Source organism: Buteo buteo, chromosome Z (genome assembly GCF_964188355.1).
Source record: "Buteo buteo chromosome Z, bButBut1.hap1.1, whole genome shotgun sequence".
Lineage (NCBI taxonomy): Eukaryota > Metazoa > Chordata > Aves > Accipitriformes > Accipitridae > Buteo > Buteo buteo.
Genome location: NC_134204.1, coordinates 85,000,447 through 85,018,853, shown reverse-complemented (window position 1 = coordinate 85,018,853; position 18,407 = coordinate 85,000,447). Strand labels below are relative to the sequence as shown.

At 38.3% G+C, this 18,407-nt stretch overlaps 1 protein-coding gene across 1 annotated transcript in view; it reads right to left on the bottom strand.

The window, feature by feature from the left end:
* ADGRV1 (adhesion G protein-coupled receptor V1) overlaps positions 1–18,407 on the bottom strand; it is a 284,803-nt gene that overhangs the window by 26,572 nt on the left and 239,824 nt on the right. Inside the window, exon 86 of the mRNA XM_075019382.1 lies at positions 13,348–13,469. Coding sequence (XP_074875483.1) covers positions 13,348–13,469 — 122 coding nt within the window. The remainder of the gene's footprint in view (positions 1–13,347; positions 13,470–18,407) is intronic.

The following is an 18,407-nucleotide window of genomic DNA, read 5'->3' as shown; positions in this document are numbered from 1 at the left end:
GTCTGGTGAAGCATCCTCTGGAATCACATTTCTTTCTTTACTGACCGCATAAAAACCTACTGGAAACCAGTGTACTAATTTAGGTACGTAAAGGTGGGGAGTGTGACTAACCCTTTTTTTGTTCACTGATGGAAATGAAATGACAGAATTGAAAATAGACCTATAAGCACATATTCCTCTTATGAAGTAAAAATTTCTGTCACATAGGTTGGCCTATTTGGCTAATAATAGGTGGTTACACAAAAGCTAGTGTGAAAAAAACAAAGCTTCGCAGGAAAGCAGCAGTCTTCATGGTGAGAATCACTGTTTTCCTGCCACTTTTCAGAAGTCAGGAATGAGAAAAAGGTCCTGCAAGAGCTGCTGGCTCCATTCCACTCAGAAAAGAATCACTCTGACTATTACAATGCCAATTTCTCTTTCTTGGAACTGAAAAGATTAATCCTAGAGGGTGTTGGGGCATAAGAAATACTGAAGTTTCAAAATCCTCTACTGGGAATGCAGGGTATTTGAGCATGGTTTAGGACAAGTGCTACAATTTTCAGCCTGCTTCCCTGTTACACATTTTTGGAAGCATAACCACAACATTAGGAAGTCTCCAGTAGATCATGTGTTTTATTTACACACACACACTCACACACAGAAAATAAGATGATATCCTTCTCAAAACCAAGTCTTCTACTCACCCTCCTTTAAGAAGACATACAAAGAACAAAGAAAAAAATATCAGTGTGGTTCCCAGTTTTGCAATCGAGGATCGAATACATCTTTGTCACCAAAACTTTTCATGGCTCTGTTTTAATAGCAAAACAACACATCTGAAGATTTAAACAAATAATCAGCTGACAGTATGAGTTGATTTGGTGTTTTTTTTAATCCAATTGACCTTTGTCAAGGCAAAGGCAAAAGAGCAACACTTGACATTTTGCTCAAAACAAAGAAAACATAATTTAGCAATTTTGATCCAACTGTGGTTAGCTCCAGCTTCACAGTTGCTCAACTCTTTCCAGACACAAATGATTTGCAGTCCTGACATGCATTAGAAAGCTTCCTGAGAGAGTTGCTACTAAGTGGTTATATTCAGATCTCACATTTAACTGTTGACATGTTCCTCTTTGGAGAAACAAATCCATCGTAAAATGTCAGTATGCAAAGAAAACATTGGCAACATTACACTTAAATACTTTCAAACAAACTGACTTTGGAATGAATTTATGACAGTACAGTTAACATGTTCCTTAAATTCATGGTCCTTTTGTTAATAGAAGGAAATACTGAAAATCTCAAAGAATTTAGTGGTATGAGATCACAGCCACACCCCCTCATACTACCTTGCCTCCTGAGCAGAACTGAGATGTTGGAACTCAAAAAGTTGTTCTGAGTTAGAAACAACTACAAAAAAGGACTGAAGTCTCTGAAAAATCCCTGCTGAGAGGCAGGATACATTATTTTGCGTGCAACATGACACTAGTGTGATTATACAGCTGCTGGATCAAGGCCAGTATGCACACAGACAGTAGATGACTGCTGACATGTGAAATACTCTCAGGCTTCTGAAATAAGTTTTTCAAACCCTTGATCACCACTAATACCTTTTTTATACTCCTACCATATACAGAATTCATCTCTTGGACCAATGGGCTCAGAAATGTCCACAGGATCCCAAATAACACATCACCAGTACCTTTTACAATGGCACTCATATTGCTGTTGGGTACAAGATTAGCATCACATTTGCTTCTTTCAAGCCTGTATCACACTGGTGATTTGCATTTGTCCTGAGATAAAGCAACACACCCATCTCAGTTTGTACTTCTCAGTTATATATAGTTTATCAACTTATAGCAGAAATTCTTTCACTGTTAGTATCTTAGTGCATAATTCTGCACTTAGTGTTGTCAGATCTCATATAATTCCTATTTAGTCATTCCACAGATTAAAAATCATCCATTTCATTGTGTAAGATACATCAGTCCTCTGAATCACCAATAACCCCTAAATTTGTGTAACCAAAAAGCTATATTAGCATTTTGTCTGTCAAGGTTGTAATGAAAATGCAAGTGAAGATTAGTATTGAGATGCAATATTACTATTTTTTTATTTTTTCCCATTTCATTTTTACCATATTTTTCCCTTTACTCTTACTCCTCCAATTTTGTTGTGGCACTGTATCAAATACCTCCCTAAGAGTTGAACGGATTTGCTGCATTTCCTTTATCGGGATTAGCAGATAATGGCTTGGACTACTGTGCCTAACTTCACTACATCCGAGCTAGATTTTATCTTACTTTTAAGTATCTGATCTTTAATTGTAAAACTGATGTCTAGCTAACAGGTTTCTAGTGGACAAAAATCAAAATATATTTAGTATATAAGATATAACTGAACCTATGTTGTGGCACAAAAAGCTTTTCCTGATGTCTAGACATCTCCCAGCTTTATTTTAGGGATTCTGTGTTTACTCTATTCTAAAACACTTGTGAGTAAAAAAGCAAGTATCTTTTCATATCATGTCACTGTTTCAAAAAGTCATAGTTTCTTTTGGCAAACTACCTACCTCCTCCCCCCCTTTAGTCCTAATATGACCTGTTAGAGTGCACAACAACAAGTCTTTAGAAGAAAGCACTTCTAAAAAGAATCCATTGAACAGTTTCTTTCAAGCTAACTCTGTCCTAGTTTGGACAACTTCTAATTCATTGTTTCCTAGGCTAGCAAAATCATTATCAACTGTACTTAGAGAACTGTTCTGTCCTCCCTGGAAAATAAGCATTTGCAGTTTATGTCCATGTAGATTAATACAAGCAATTTTTTTTAAAAGTACTATAAGAAACAGCTGCCAAGGATTGGTCTCACTGATGGTTTCAAGATGATTTTAACTCTGTCTTGCCCACAATACAGGAGAATTTCACTAGGTGAGAAAACTTACCAGGTGGTCTATTTTTTTAAAGGTTGGAACTCCTACTTAACTCACACTGGTTGCTGTATGCAATAACCTTTTAACCTACATGACAGAAGGAACCTTCATGCATTATTCTATAAGGACCATATGCTTATGATTGGATTTTCTTTTTCCCAGTCTTGTACATATTTTTCATACCTCTTCCTGTTCTTTTCTCTTACCAATTCAACAAGTCATCCTATAAATTAAGGCTGGGTCATGGTCCTCTAACTCATATTCCTTCAACAGTCATCAGCTAGATGACATTCCAAAAATCTAAACAATTTCCAACAGTGACACCTGTTTAAAAGGTATTATATGTCAAGGACAAAATAAAATACAAAGAGGGACTTTATATTGCATATAGTACTTCAGAAAAAAGTTAATTAATTCAGTCTTTACTGAATTCCTGTTATTTCAGAATGAAATCTTAGCTTATCATGGTTTCTGCATGTTGAGTAATAATGAAACTATGACAGATAAAAGCAGTAATGCCATTCACTCTTTCTTCAGCAGTTGCTTGGAGGCCACTAAAGCTGTATATAAAATAAGAGAATGATTTTATTTTTTTTTTAACATGAGTTTTACAAGCCCCCAAGCAAGGTCTCATCTGTATTTATTATGAAGAAAAGGAGAAAACATCTTTCTCATACTGGTGAAACATCAGGCTTGTGCAATATAGAGGGTTCTTGTGCAGGAAATGTGTGGGTGGAGGAAAAGGGAACAGTTCTTTTCCTAGAGACTATTAAAACTTAACATGCATTTATTTCACAGAAACATTCAGATCAGCCTTCATAACATAATGATGTTCAGCATGAAGATATGTATGCATAGAGACCACTCTGCAGTGCTGAAACATGAGAAACGGAATCCACTGCTCCGAAGTCATTCCTAAAGATGGCTAATATTTTACTTAAACTTTCCTGTCTACATAATTTCCAGGTCTTTGGTGTTTATCATCAGCTCTGTAATATTTGATGCTTTCCTAAAAACTCATGACCTCAGTGCCATGTGGCTGCTGGTGTTTGTCTATCTAACACAATTAATGGGTTGAGAATAGAGTTTCCCACACGCCAAATCATAGAACTACAAGAAAACTGTCTGGATGTGACCTCTGGAGTTCATTCAGTCCCCTCGGAGGGTCAGTCCACTGCTCAGGTCAGTATGGCTTTGTCTAGCTGAAATTTAATACGCTACAGCTGTGGAGGTCCCAAACCTCCTTGGGCAACAGTTCCAGTTCCAGTATGTACTCCTAGTGAATTATTTTTCCTAATGTCCAATCTGAACCTCCCATGCCACAGTTTTGTGGCCATGTGCCTTTGTTGTTATTACCTGGCACTATCAAGAGAGTAGAGGGGAAGAGAATGACATGATTATCTTTTTAATTACCTTTCAAATATTAGCATGCTGCTATTACATTTTCCATTGGTGTTCTCTTCATTGGACTAAATAAACCTAGCTCCTTCAGCCACTCTTCACAGGACATGTGCTCCAGGCCTCCAACCACCATGGTAGCCCTCCCTTGAACCCTCACCAGTTTCTCCACACACCTCATAAACTGGAGACTCCAGGACTGGATGGAGTATTCCAAGTGTGGCTTCCTAGGACTTGAGTAGACAAGCATGATAACTCAGTTCGTTGGGCAAATTCCTCCTAGTGCAGCCTGGTATGTGCTTTGCCTAATTTCCAAGAGGAGTTCCACTTCCCCTAGTTATCGTCAGCCACAAATTTCCTGAAGTTATACTCTGCCTTCCTAAAATTTGAGAGTAATGTTATCCTTTTCCTTGTCATCACACTTATCCTCAGTCACCATGATTTTCCAAAAATAGGCTCACAACTACATGGCTAGGTCTTTCAGCACTTTTGGACAAATCCCTGTCAGCCCCATGGATCTGGGTCTTACAGCTTCTCTAAGTGCTCCTCAGCCTTTTACTCCCCTGCTGCTTGCTGCCCCTCTCCTCAAATCCTGCCACTGACTGCAGCAGGCTTTGCCTGTGAAAACTGGTGGGGGATTAAAAAAAAAAGGCATTAAGTACTTCAGCCAATTATAAAGAAACTCATTATTTTCAAGACTTAGAAGCCACACTGTCAACTTCTGAATTCTCTGACCATCAATTAATGGTCTTAGAATAATAGTACAGAATTTAGAAGTCTGGATTTAAAGGCAAAATATAGATTGATTCTACATTATGATTATACTGAGATACTTCTTTTACCTGAGTTTTTGGAAAAAAAAAATGCTATTTGTGGTGACACAGAGGTTGGCAGCAATGTAAAATGAAAAGGTGGGTGACTTGTTACAGATACCAAATCAAATTGTCTGATATTTTATTCTTCACGGTAAGAAAAGTCAACTCTTATCAACAGAGTTGGAAGAAGAACACACCTGAACCCAAGTCCTTTTCAGTGGATATACTTGACTGATTGCAGCAATATATGTTACAGTTACGTTTCTTACTTCTTGTTGTGCACTATGTAATTCTTGCTGTTACAAATGCCTTCTGAGAGGAATGGTTGAAACTGCTTCGTTATGTTCTACCTCAAAAAATTATTAAGAGTGTTCGTGAAATATATTTTTAACATAAAGTTCTTCAAGAACAGCTGACGGAGCTTCATAGATGCTGGAAGACCTAAAATGTTATTTAATGACTATATTTGTTTTGAAATACACTATAATCATGTTTTTATACTTTAAGTGGGCAACTGATTGAAATACTCTCTAAACGTTTTTGACTGATGAGCGGTTGAAAATCCAGTAAATCAAAGCCCATTTCAGTACATTCTTTCACTCTATGCTTTTTGCAATTTTATTATGCATTTTTCTGTATACTCTCATCTTCACAAACACAGCTCTAGACACAAGCTACTCTCTTCTGACATCAATTTCTCCTATGTACTTAGGAGATATTTAGTTCCAACCTAACAATGTTCCTTTGTTTACCTAACACTGCACAATTTTTTCTTTGTTTTGCCTTCAGTTATAGACTGATTTTGGGTCCATTACATAAGGACTTGAATAGGTAAAGGGAATATTTTACTGTCATTTTGTAAGTCATTACAGTAATCATGTATTAGAGTATGTTTAGGGTGGTAACTAGGACCACAGAGAATTATTCTTTAAGAAGGAAGTAATATCCAGAGAGAAGGGGATATAAAATTGAATGCTGCATTGTCTCGATTCACTGAATAATCAAGTCACTCAGATAGCTTTGTAAGTTTGCACGGCTGGTATAATGTATACCAATGCTATTGTGCAATCAGGATTACATCCCGGAAATTAGGCTGACAATGTCAAAAAGTGCGAAGTCTCAAAAAGTGACAAGCTTTCTTTATTTGCTTTATATTAGTTCTTTTTACTTGTTTTAAAATAAATGCACATACTGAACAAAATTTCAGGGGTTTTTACTTTAACAAAAATAACTTTTGTTTTCTACTCCTTTGTTGTTCACTTACTAAACAAGTGAACTGTACTGAGTATACTATTTTCTTTCCTTCCAGTTATAGTGTGTCTGGAAGAGAATCCAAGCCCCCAGAAACAGCATAAAAATATACTTTATTGCACAGACATCAAATTGCAATGCCTGCTTTGGATATGTATTTTATTCTGCTTCTGGGCTAGTGTATGAATTCTCTGAGTTGTGTTTAGTTGTGTTTGGTTTATGCACTCAACCGACAGAAGAGGGTTTGGTTTTGCCTGGACTATTTCTACTTGAACAAGCTTATGTGCTTTTCTTGCTTAGTTATTTAAAACATTAATTCTGCTTGTAGTTCACCTTATCCTGGCAATACTATGACGACTTCATTGTCTTTTGTTGGGCTTATCTGCAGTGTAGAATCACTTTTTGCAAAATCTTTAGGCAGCCTTTAGTAGCCCACCCCATTTACTTGCATCTCGTGTCTGTCTAGTACTTGATATTGTTTGGCTTTGCGTGGCTTCATTCGTCAGAACTGCTGTATGGGATCATCTAGTCCATCTCTGACTCATCAGGAGGAGAGGCTTTAGGAAGATGACATAAGAAACAGGAAGTGAACCTATTTATAGTGGTGGCCTTCGCAGTGTCCCCTGACTATGTCCCAGTGTTAAATAGTATGTTCTAGGAAAAAACATATTTTTCATTTGCAACTGGTGTTGGCATGAGCTTTATAAACCATATATTTTTGTTTATTTTTATTACTGCACTAATATAATGCAATTACAAAACTGTGTACCTTTGTTCTCTTGCTGCTTTCTCAATATGTTGTATTTTTAATCTTTTTTTTTTTGCTTCTAAAACTGTGGCATATTGATTTCTCTTGCTACATTTATTTTCTGTTGTTCCATACACAGGGTATTCCTCATTATAACGTTTTTGGTTTTGCCACTATATCTATTAGTTTTCTTTGATATTTTATCTCCTTTGCTACTTGAGCTAGCCCTTGCTCTCGTTCTGGTTTGCCTCTGCTATTTTAATTAATGAAGCTTGGTGAATCACATCAACTCCAGACAATGCCAGGTTTGGGTGTGTACCTGTTCACTTGTTTTCTGTACATCCATATTTCTTGTTAAAGGTACCATAGGCTTTTCAAACATCTGTACCTGAACCCCTGAATCTTCTCTTACTGTAATCCACTACAAATAAGTTGACTTTTAAAAATTGTCATATTAGGCAAGTCAGCCATTTTGCCCAGTTTGGAAAACCACCAGTCAACTCTTACTTCCAGATTTTTCCTGTGTTTCTTGGGAAGATGTATTTTACGTGTAACACTGTTGGTCATTATGTGGGCATGAGTCATCCTGGTGTGCTCAAACACAGAACAGGCAAAGACATTTTACCCTTATCGGCATCAGCCAAAACCACCCAAGATCTTCTTCAATCTGTGGTTAATCATGGGATACCTCCCAGTGCTGATTTATTTTTCTCCTGATTTACAATTGCTGAAAAAATTGAGTTTTGATACTATTGATGGGTAACATCCCAGTATTTCATAAAAGCAAGGTTTTGATACAAACTTACTTATTTAAAAAATTTATTAATTTATTCCCAGGGCTAGGGTGTGGTGGGGCTTAGCACAAGGTACAGGAAAGCACAGAAAGGGTAGCTATGGGGTATCTAATACCTTGTAGTTTGCAGTGTAGATACACCCTAAGTTATGAGATAGGGGGTTGGGGTGTGTAGCGCAGTTTGCTAGAAATATCGCCAAAGAATAATCAGGATTATACTAAGAAAGTTGACTGCAGGGAAGAGCCTGAGAACAGGTCTGAAGCCTCATCCCAACCCCTCTGCAAACAATGGGAAGAGATCCACCCACTGCCCTGAACTTTGGATCCATCGAACGGCAGATATGCCACTGATGACGTTAGCTACACAAACCAGAAACACCCCCCTAATTGCATGAAAAACACGGCAATTGTTTAGACGAGTATAGTGTATGCAAAACAGCTTGTGAAATCCTAACCTTTAGAGAGAAGCACATAAAAGAGCAGCTTATTCTTTCACTCCTGACCCCAGCAGATATCTTGTGAATAAGTCCATGAAGGCAATCATATGTAAAGAAAAGAGGTAAATGTTCCTGTCAGTTTTGCAACCGAAAAGATGAGGAGCCAAGGCCTTTCACACGAGAGCAGGGAGCACACTTCTGCAACACAGATGCTGCCTGGGCAGGGTAATCGGGAGCATACTGCTAACGAACTCAAAACATCAAATAGCCCAAACACGCTTCTTGCCCTTTTCCTTTTATGCTTTTTTAAATTTATTTTTTAGTTTGTAAATCAGCTATTGTCCCCCCCCATATGGCACTCTGCATGTTTATTCCTGAAGTTCCAAAGAAAGGGTTGCTTTCCCCTCCATGCACTAGAATAGCTCGTACTATAAACTCATCTCTGATGGGAACTGTTTCCCGCAGGAAGTGCTCGGAAACAATTTGTCCTTAGTAGATGATTTTTCTATCAAGAGCATTTCCTAGGAAATATATGTCCTAAGGCTAGACAACTAAATTGGATAACATGCAATGTCCTTCCAGTCTCCTGAGTTGAATCCATTTGGATATCCAACACGTTTTAATGGGTCACGTTCTGCTTCGTTACACAGTCTGTAGCTCCTGAGCAGCAGGGAAGCAGGTTTCTGTTTCTCGTAAACTATTTCATGTTCTCTTTCCTGTTGGGGAAAAGCTCTTAATGAACACCGAATTGCTTTCCAGCTGAAACAGGGCATGTTGTATAACAGAAATGCCCAGCAATAAATGGTAAAACTGCCTTTTATTGCAGAAAAACAGCCTTGTTTTAACAATCATTATCAATTCGGAGAGCTGATAGAGACATAACGCATGGGAATGAGATGCCAACAGCATGCACTAAAAGACAGCTAGCTCCTCTCAAAATCATTATAAAAATGTGTTATCCTCTGTTAAGTCCCATTTTCCTCTCCCATTCCCAAACAACCGGGCTTGAGATAAAGCTTCAAAGGACACTAGAAACGTCCGTCTGTGTCGTGGATGAGCCCGGCTCTGCAGAGCCTGCAGGCCAGAAGGAGCTCTCAGCAGGCAGCCTGTGCCCCCCAGGACCAGCCCCTCGTTAGTGGGAGTGTGGTCTGCAAAAGCTTTATAAAGCCATACCTGCTCACAGCAAAACCTTCATTTACTCAGCATCCAGTATTTGCAATATGTAATTTCCTTCTAGACAAGCAGTTTGCATACTGACATGGTCTCTAACTAAGAAAATTCAGTGTGTCTGGTTGTTTGATGAAAACCATAGATTAGGGAAATTTGCAGACTCTTTACCTTGTTCCTTCCCTGTTTTTCATTTCATAGTGCATGTCTGGTCACCTGAATCACACATCAGTTTTTCTGTTTCCTGTTTAGATAAATGGTAACTTTAAAACAGGAGAACAATATATGTGGGGTGGTTATTTAAAATGTGGGGGTGTTCCAGGAAATGTTTTTTAAACTTGCTTTATTGTAGAGATTTACAAAGCACTGAAGACAATCACCTACTAAAACAAATATAAAAACTGTAGTACTGTGAAAGAGCTACTCCATTGTTTTTACTGTTCTCAGGGTACCCAACACTAAAAAGGTATCTTTTTCTTTGATATATTTGGTAACTTCACACTCTATGCATTATTTGTATACTATTTGCATGTATTTGTATACATGATTTGGTAACTTCATACTTCATACATCATTTTCAATATCTAGTAATAAAAGGTAGTGGATACTGTAACGATTACATTTTATGTCTGAAAATTCCAGCAAAGGATAAAAAATGTTTTTAAAATGTGAAGTGTGGAGTTCTTGAGCTCTTCATAGCTGGAAGGAAAAGTTTTTATTTACTACTGTTTGAGTTGGAGTTCCAGACCTGCACATTTTAATTTAAAATATTAAACAAGAAGAGATTACACATTTGAAATTTTTTTGCATTTCCTTTTGGTAAAGTAACATTTATTTTATATTTGAGGTTTTACAGACTCTCTAGGGCTAGGAATAACAAAAATAACTGATTTCTCCTTTTGATGTGGAAGCTCAATATTGATGTAATTTGAATAGAGACGCTGCAGTATCTTCTGCAGGCCTGTTAACATCTACAGTTATTCCCCAGATATTACCATCTATCATTAGGGCAAGAAGTCAAATGAATTGATCCCAATACAAAAGAGACGATATCTATTGGTGAAGCAGTTGCTCGTGTTGGCAGAGAGTTAAAGGAAGGATTATGGTCAGAAGGGTAATGCAGGCAGTCCAGCTTTACCACAAGTTTGAAAATAAGGCTGTGCTCCATGCAGGGAGTTGCACAGCAATGACAACAACATAAGGCAAGCCAGCCAGTGGATGGTGAAGCTTGTAGTATTTGGTTTCTTAATTTTTCGTTTCCTAGCTCCTCTGAAGGATTTCAAACAAAGTTTCTTATATGTATTTCCCAGCTGTCTAATTGAGGGTGGAGATGCAACTGGGGTGATGACTCTGAAAAATTAGAACTGCACCTGCCAATAGAGGTTATTTGATCTTTGTGCACGACCTGCTGCAGGATACAGGTGACAGAAGAGTATAGCTCTTGATAGTGAAAATTTTTATGTCAGGGCCTTGAATACCAAAACAATATATACAGAAAAAATGTATTCTTTCAGTTGCATGAAATTATGGTAGAAATATTTCTAAAATACACCAAAGAAAGTTGCAGCAGAACACAGAAGAGTTATGTACTACCTATGCAAGTCTTATTGGCATTTAACTTTTTTATGGACAAGCAATGCTGATAAGAGACAAGTCAACAATCAAAGAATAGATAATAAAAGAAAAAAAAATTACTTCCTAAAGTTCAAAGATTTTAGAGTGCATGAATGGAAACAAAACTACATAAAGAGCATTAAATTTAACCAACTGAAAAACTTAGCATAGATTGAGAAAAGCAAATATTTCTGGTATCATCTCACTTTTAGCTGGATCTAAACAAAATCCTAATTTTGGAGTCATTCAGTGGTGCATCTCTAATGGCAGTCATAACTTATTATTCTAGGCATGCTTTTATATCTGCATTTTCCATGTCACCTGCTATCATACTGTACCGCTAGTGCAATAAATCCCCCACAGACCTTGTGGGCCTCATATTTTACATGACTGGCTTGCAACATCCTGTTTTACTTCTTGATCCTATGGCATGAATTGGTGTAATGAAACTGGCAACATTAATTAAAATAATAATTCTATGGCTCTGAACTTTACTTGAATAAAATGAAATTTCAAGTTATATAAAGCAGGCTAATATAAAGTCTCTTCTGGCAATTACACAGAAGGTCAACATTCTGGCCAAGAATGGTAATTTTCACAGAATACTCATATCCCTTTTCTATAAATATGCACTGGCAATAAAGAAATTTTATTTTAAACCAAATATCCATGCATTTTACAGTGGTCTAGCACTGTTTTACCTCTGCCATAAAAATCTCAATTATAATGAATTACCCTTTTAAAAAATTTGTATCAGAGATTGATCTAGGTAACACAAACCCAGACTGCATTCTAGTAATAATTCTTTGTAGAGAGACAGTGCGGAAGAATATATAAAAATATATATGTATAGCTACAGGTACGTACACAAATGTCACCACACATTTATGCTTTACGTCAGTGCATTAAGTTTCACTATAAAGCTGCAGTAGTTACAGCTGTAGTGCTAAAACTCCCATGGGGGTTTGCCTGTAGTCTGGGATTTTGCAGGGGGAGAGGAAAGGGAGGGAATGTGCTTTGGTACCACTGCCAGTCCTGCAGAGCTGTGGCAGTCTCACTGCAAAAAAAGCAATTTTATGCCTATGCTGCAGACAATTACTAGAGCAAATCTATTCACTTAACTCCACAGAAAAAAAATGTCATAACTAATGTGAGCCAATGAATAGTTAAATGACAACATATACTGAATAATCAAATATATTACAAGGAGAATAAGCTACATTTTTTTCCCTTGATTTAAAAAAAGAATTTATGTCTGAGATGTATATTTTGAAAATATTAGATTGTTGCTTAAGGAAACTCCCACCTTTTGAATTCAAATCTAAAATAAAACTGTGTTATGAAATTACACCTTTTTAATTAATTTTTATTTGATGAGGTATAAACATTTTTAATATTGGAAAACAATACATGGTATCACGGATATTTCTGTTATAAAAATGGGAAAGGAATTTGCACACCATAGATTTGGATATATATTTTTTTAATTCCTCTTAGTTTCACTGTTTTCAGATATCAGAGGCATTTTCCCATCTCTGACATACTAACCTCAGTTCTGTAAACAATTCTGCAAAAAGTGCATTATGGCATTGAACGCAGTGTAATGCAGTACTGAGTCCAGTGGAAGCACTTACACTTGCAAAATTTTGCAAAGGGCTATTTGCATTTTTTATAATTAATAATCAACACCTAGTCTATATTTGTTTTTTTCAATGAAAAGATCTTTGCTTTACCAATATGTATGCTGTATGAGAAAAGCTAAACCTCAAGGCTCACCGCTGATAATGGAAAAAAATTCAGTATTAAGGTTATATAATTTTAAATCTTTGTGGTTTCTTTTTTTATTAGAGTTACCAGATAGAGAAAATTGAAATACTCAGTGTTTTTGCAAACGCTGCAGATATTTCAGTTTTACTGATATAATTACCTCAGTAACACATTACACACAGAAGCAAGCAATTTTCTTTCCCAGTGTATTAGCTATGAAATTAAATCTATGCAATTATACAGCTATTGTTTCAAAACAATGCAACCCTTGCCTTAATATGCATTCTATATGTTAATTTGAGAAATAAACAGAACACATGATTAACACTTCCACCGTGTCACACTGTGTTTCTGGATGGAGAAGCCGAAATGCCAGACACGTTGTGAGCGGTGGAGGTGTCCCCCAGCTCTGCAAGAGGACCGAAGGAAAAGGTGCCGGCTCTTACCTGCAGGCTGTTGAAGATGATGAAGAAGACTAACATCCAGAGGTGCCGGTAAGCCATGTGCAGTCCTCCCCACAGCCAGGTGACGGAAATCAGGGCAAACAGGTACAAGACCAAGGGGATCTCTGAAAACCACAAACACAGCATTTCAGCTGGCGCGCCCTGGGAAAAACACTTTTTAAAGCATTACCGATGCAGGACACGCTTTCGCTGTCTCTGGCCAACCTTGGAGATCGTTCTCCAGTGATGGGCAGCCCTTCTGGGTGGGGGGGTCCCATGGCTTTCAGGACCCCCCCAACTCGGGGCCAGGAGACCAGCAGAAGGGCATGGCCAGCTGGGGGGGACTGGGAGGTGGGGGTTCAGGGGAGCACAGCCCAGCTCAGCAAACCAGGCATGGGTGCTTTGCGGGTGGGAAGAGCACAGGTGGAGTCAGAAAACATGCTGACCTTGGGGGAAGCACGGGAGAGCTCTTGGCAAGCTCTGGAAATTTTGGGAGGAAAAGGATTTCCAAGAATGGAGAGGAAGCAGAAAAGAACAAAAACATTATCAATACAAAAACTGCCACGGCTCTGGCAGTTTATAGAATTATATAGAAATTATAAGAATAGCTTATTCTCTGATTTGTTGTTACTTTCTCTGCAAGCCAAACATAAGAAGGCATCTGACCCTATAAAACTTCAAGCAACAATCTCCACTCAGTCAAGGACCCCCTCAAAAACAGCCTTTGCACCAGTTAACTCCATTCACCTTCAAAAATATGTGCAGAATCCATTCTTAAGCACGCATACATACAGCTGCATTTTATATTCCCTACTGTATTCACAGCATAAAAGATTTAAGGAATGCTGGCAGGAAGATGCCTGCGTGGACAAAGTTTGCAAAAAGGAAAGAAGTTAGCTTTTGCCCCCACCCGCTCCTGTTGCTGACAGCCACGTACACCACGCTGCGCCCCCCCGCCGTGTTGACCGTATTCATGGCAGACTTCAAAGTCCGTGTTTGCCCAGGTCTGCCCACTTCGGGGTCGGAGGTGCTCGGCCAGGCATTGCCCCTCTCTGCATTAGTCATGCAGCATCAGCAAAGAGCGGGGACACACTTTTGACAGGCATCGTTCCAGAAAAGAGCAGTTTGGGATCACTTTAGGCATTTTGTATAATACCATACAACTAGTAAGTGCTTTCTGAATGCAGGCAATAGCCAAAGTCAAGACTACCTTGCAGTGAGGCAGGCAGTAGTTGCTTCAGGGTTATAACTATTGCTTTGGCAGAAATGCGTGTGCATATTTTTTATAAACAAGGGAATGACTTGAAGCAAAGCACAATGTGAGCAGGTACTATGTTCCTAAAGTTTCCCCTATTAAAGCCTAATACCATGCAGTAAAACCTGGGGTGCAAACCTGGGCTGCTCTGCAACCACTGTTTGATAGTATGACATAACTTTTAATGAAGATAGGTATTTCCTTAGTGAATTATAATGAGATACTGTGTTACACATGAAAATTAACATTATGCTAGGGTAGTGGTAACCTAGGACTAGAGGTAATAAAACCGAAATATTAAAATAAACTCAGTTCTTTGGAAGAGTTAACAAGGCCTTGCTTTTTCTGTGGGGAAAAAATAAAAGCAAAAAAACCCTACCTGTTTTTACTGGAAATAACAAAGGCCATTACAGCTTTAAGAAAATCAGTTGCCTAAGTAAAGGTGTTTGAAAGCTCAGCTCTAATCATTGTTAAGGAAGTCCCATCCTCCCACTTATGTCCGATGACATGACATAAATCTTCTCCAGTTTGGCCGTTTGTAAATAATGCTATTCTGTGCATACAGGATTGTGAGCTTGCTTGCAGTGGATGGGAGGATGCAGTGCTGTGAGCCCTAGGCAGCTAGGAATGGAGGAGTCATTGTGAGTGGGTATTGGTGCCTTAGAATGGCATTAGATCTAAAGGAGATCTAAAGGATCTGTACATGGCCAGTACATACAACACAGGCCCTGTGGAAGACCCATTCTTTATGAAAAGAAAGCTGGAGGCCAGACTGGATAACCTTGGCTGTCTCAAATGACAATGTCCATTAAGCACCTGAATCTCTTCTCCCACAGCAAGGTGAGGTCTGGCCAAAATTTACTACAGGTCTGAGACTTCCCAAGGATCCCTGATCCAGAACATAACACCAATAATACATGTGTATTTTTCATAGCAGCACTGGGGAAGAAGATTAAGGCTATATACCTCTGTTATTTGTCAGGGAGGAACCTGATTTTGTTAGATGAAGAGAATGGAAATGCAATGTATTTCTCACACCGCGCTCCAGCGTCACTAGTATCCCTTGCACACAAAGCATCTCAAAGTCTCTTGGGCAAAATGCAAAAATTCCTTGTGGCTTTGATGGATGTTGAAACAAGCTTTTCTTTAACGGCCACTAATATACATGACCAACATGACAATGCTTTTACATTAATTAAAAATGCAAAGCCCTCTAAAGTACCAGGTACTACAGTAAGAAGTAGAGCATTAAGTACTTCTCTATTCTACATTGCCTACACTAATGAATACAAATACTTATTAGATGTGTACTTAACAACGGTCACAAAAATCCAGCGAAGAACTGGCATCCTCAAAGTTTTTGAGGTTATAATAACAAAATTTAGCAAAATAAAAAAATAAGAAAACATACATCAAAAGCTACCGCTTTTTGTAAATACAATTCTAAAGGTAAATTCAGTAAATATCTGTAGAGCAACTCATTAATTTATTTGTGTCACAGATATTAATTGAATTATATCATCTTTTTGTTTAAATCTCAAAATCATGCAAAAAACTTTAGCTGCTTATGAAATTGAACTGATATAATGGACTGGCAGCTAATGATCACTAATGCATACAATTCTAGATGCTGTACATAGACCAAAGCGAACAATTAAGAGAATTGTCTCAGGAAGATCTAATAATGATTTGGCTTTTGTATTACTTTGCAATAGAGTTCAACTTAGGTGGGGGCAGGGTAGAAAAGAAAGCAAATTGTGGGAGGACGAACTGCAGACAGTAGAACATGCCAAAAGTTAACACCATGATTTCTGCTTTTAGTGCATAAATATCACCTAAGGAAAAATACCATGATATAAATCATAACCTAGCACCTCTAGATTGTTGAAACCATAGATTGCTGAAATACATGAAGCTGAAGGAAATGGAGCAATATGATCTCTAGATGACATACGTCTAATATACAATGATCTGACTTTATTATCTTTGAGTGTGTGTGAGGCAGAAATTTGATAAATTCACTGCCATCTCACCAGAATAAAACTACCACAGGTAAAACCAGAATCGAGCTCACTGAATCTAACAAGGTCTCTGTGGAGCGTATCTTGAGTAATTCTGATAAAAGCTTATGTAATGAATGCTACTTGAACAAACATGTCGATTTGTGTATGCATTTGTGGCACTTTTGGCTGGGATAGAGTTAATTTTCTTCATATCAGCTGGTTGGGGCTATGTTTTGGATTTGTGCTGGAAACAGCGTTGATAACACAGGGATGTGTTAGTTATTGCTGAGCAGTGCTTGCACAGAGCCAAGGGCTGTTCTGCTTCTCCCCCCACCCCACCAGGGAGCAGGCTGGGGGGGCACAAGGAGTTGGGAGGGGACACAGCCGGGACAGCTGACCCCAGCTGACCCAAGGGAGATCCCATGCCATAGGACGTCATGCTCAGCATAGAAAGCTGGGGAAGAAGAAGAAGGAAGGGGGGACATTCGGAGTGATGGAGTTTGCCTTCCCAAGTCACGGTTAGGCGTGATGGAGCCCTGCTGTCCTGGAGATGGCTGAACTCCTGCCTGCCCGTGGGAAGTGCTGCATGAATTCCTTGTTTTGCTTTGCTTACATATGTGGCTTTTGCTTTACCTGTTAAACTGCCTTTACCTCAGCCCACGAGTTTTACCTTTTTTCTGATTCTCTCCCCGATCCCGCTGGGGAGGAGTAAGTGAATGGCTGCATGGGGCTGAGTTGCCAGCTGGGGTTAAATCACGATAGCATTGTAACAAGAAAAAATTTCTAAAGATACCTGCTTTTTGCCACATGCTGAATATTCGTACAGTTTACAGTTCTGCTTTTATCTTTGCCAGTAACAATTGCTTCATTATCAGTATTGTAAACAGTTAATACAGAGTTAAAACTTTGGCAGCATTTAGCGTCTCAGCTGTTTGAATTCTCTTCACCCATTTTGTTGAGGCAATTTGTTGTATTTTGATCAAACAAAAGCTCGATAACTAAAACAAACATACCAGAAAATCAGCAACAATTTTTTTTAATTTGTAAAAACAGCACTGCATAAAGGAAAAGGACTCCAATAAATGGGCTTGAAATGAATCAAAATAGACAGTCTAGTTATGTGTGGTTTACTTCATATGGAAAGGAAACCAACAACCCCCTCTCAAACAAACTCAAAGGGTATTTCTGGGCAGATGAACCTTCACTGACATGAATTTTACTCTAAATCCAAGTGCAAGCAGTTGTCTTTAGACACTTCAGTAAACCTTAGCACATAAAAGACTGCCATGGAGCAGTCAACTCAACATCAGTGTGATGTAACTGAGACACTGTCAAGCAGCTTTCTTGGGTATTATATATTCAAACCAGGCTGGTCTACACTCTTTTTACACCATTACCACACCTTTTTTTAGTACTAGGATTGATGAAAGATTTTATTTAAGCAACAGCCAGTCCACCCACTCCTTAAATATATATATATATGTATGTATGCATATATCACTATCCTGACTGTTCATGCCTCTTCCTGAATTATCTTCCCTTTTGCCTAACTACAAGCTTAAGAAACATTGGCAGAGTTGGCAACTCAACACAGATAAATGCAGCTTATGCAGCTCCAGTTGCAGTTTGGGGGAGTTTGAAAACTTACCATAGTCCAGCTTGGTATTTGATCAGGTGAAATTGCATACATTCAATTTATCAAAAAACTAAATGTGCCCATTGTTTCTCACTTCTTCCCCATTGCTGAGGAAAGATTATTTTCCTTATTAGCTTATCTATAAAATTTATTGTTCTGCAATGCTTAC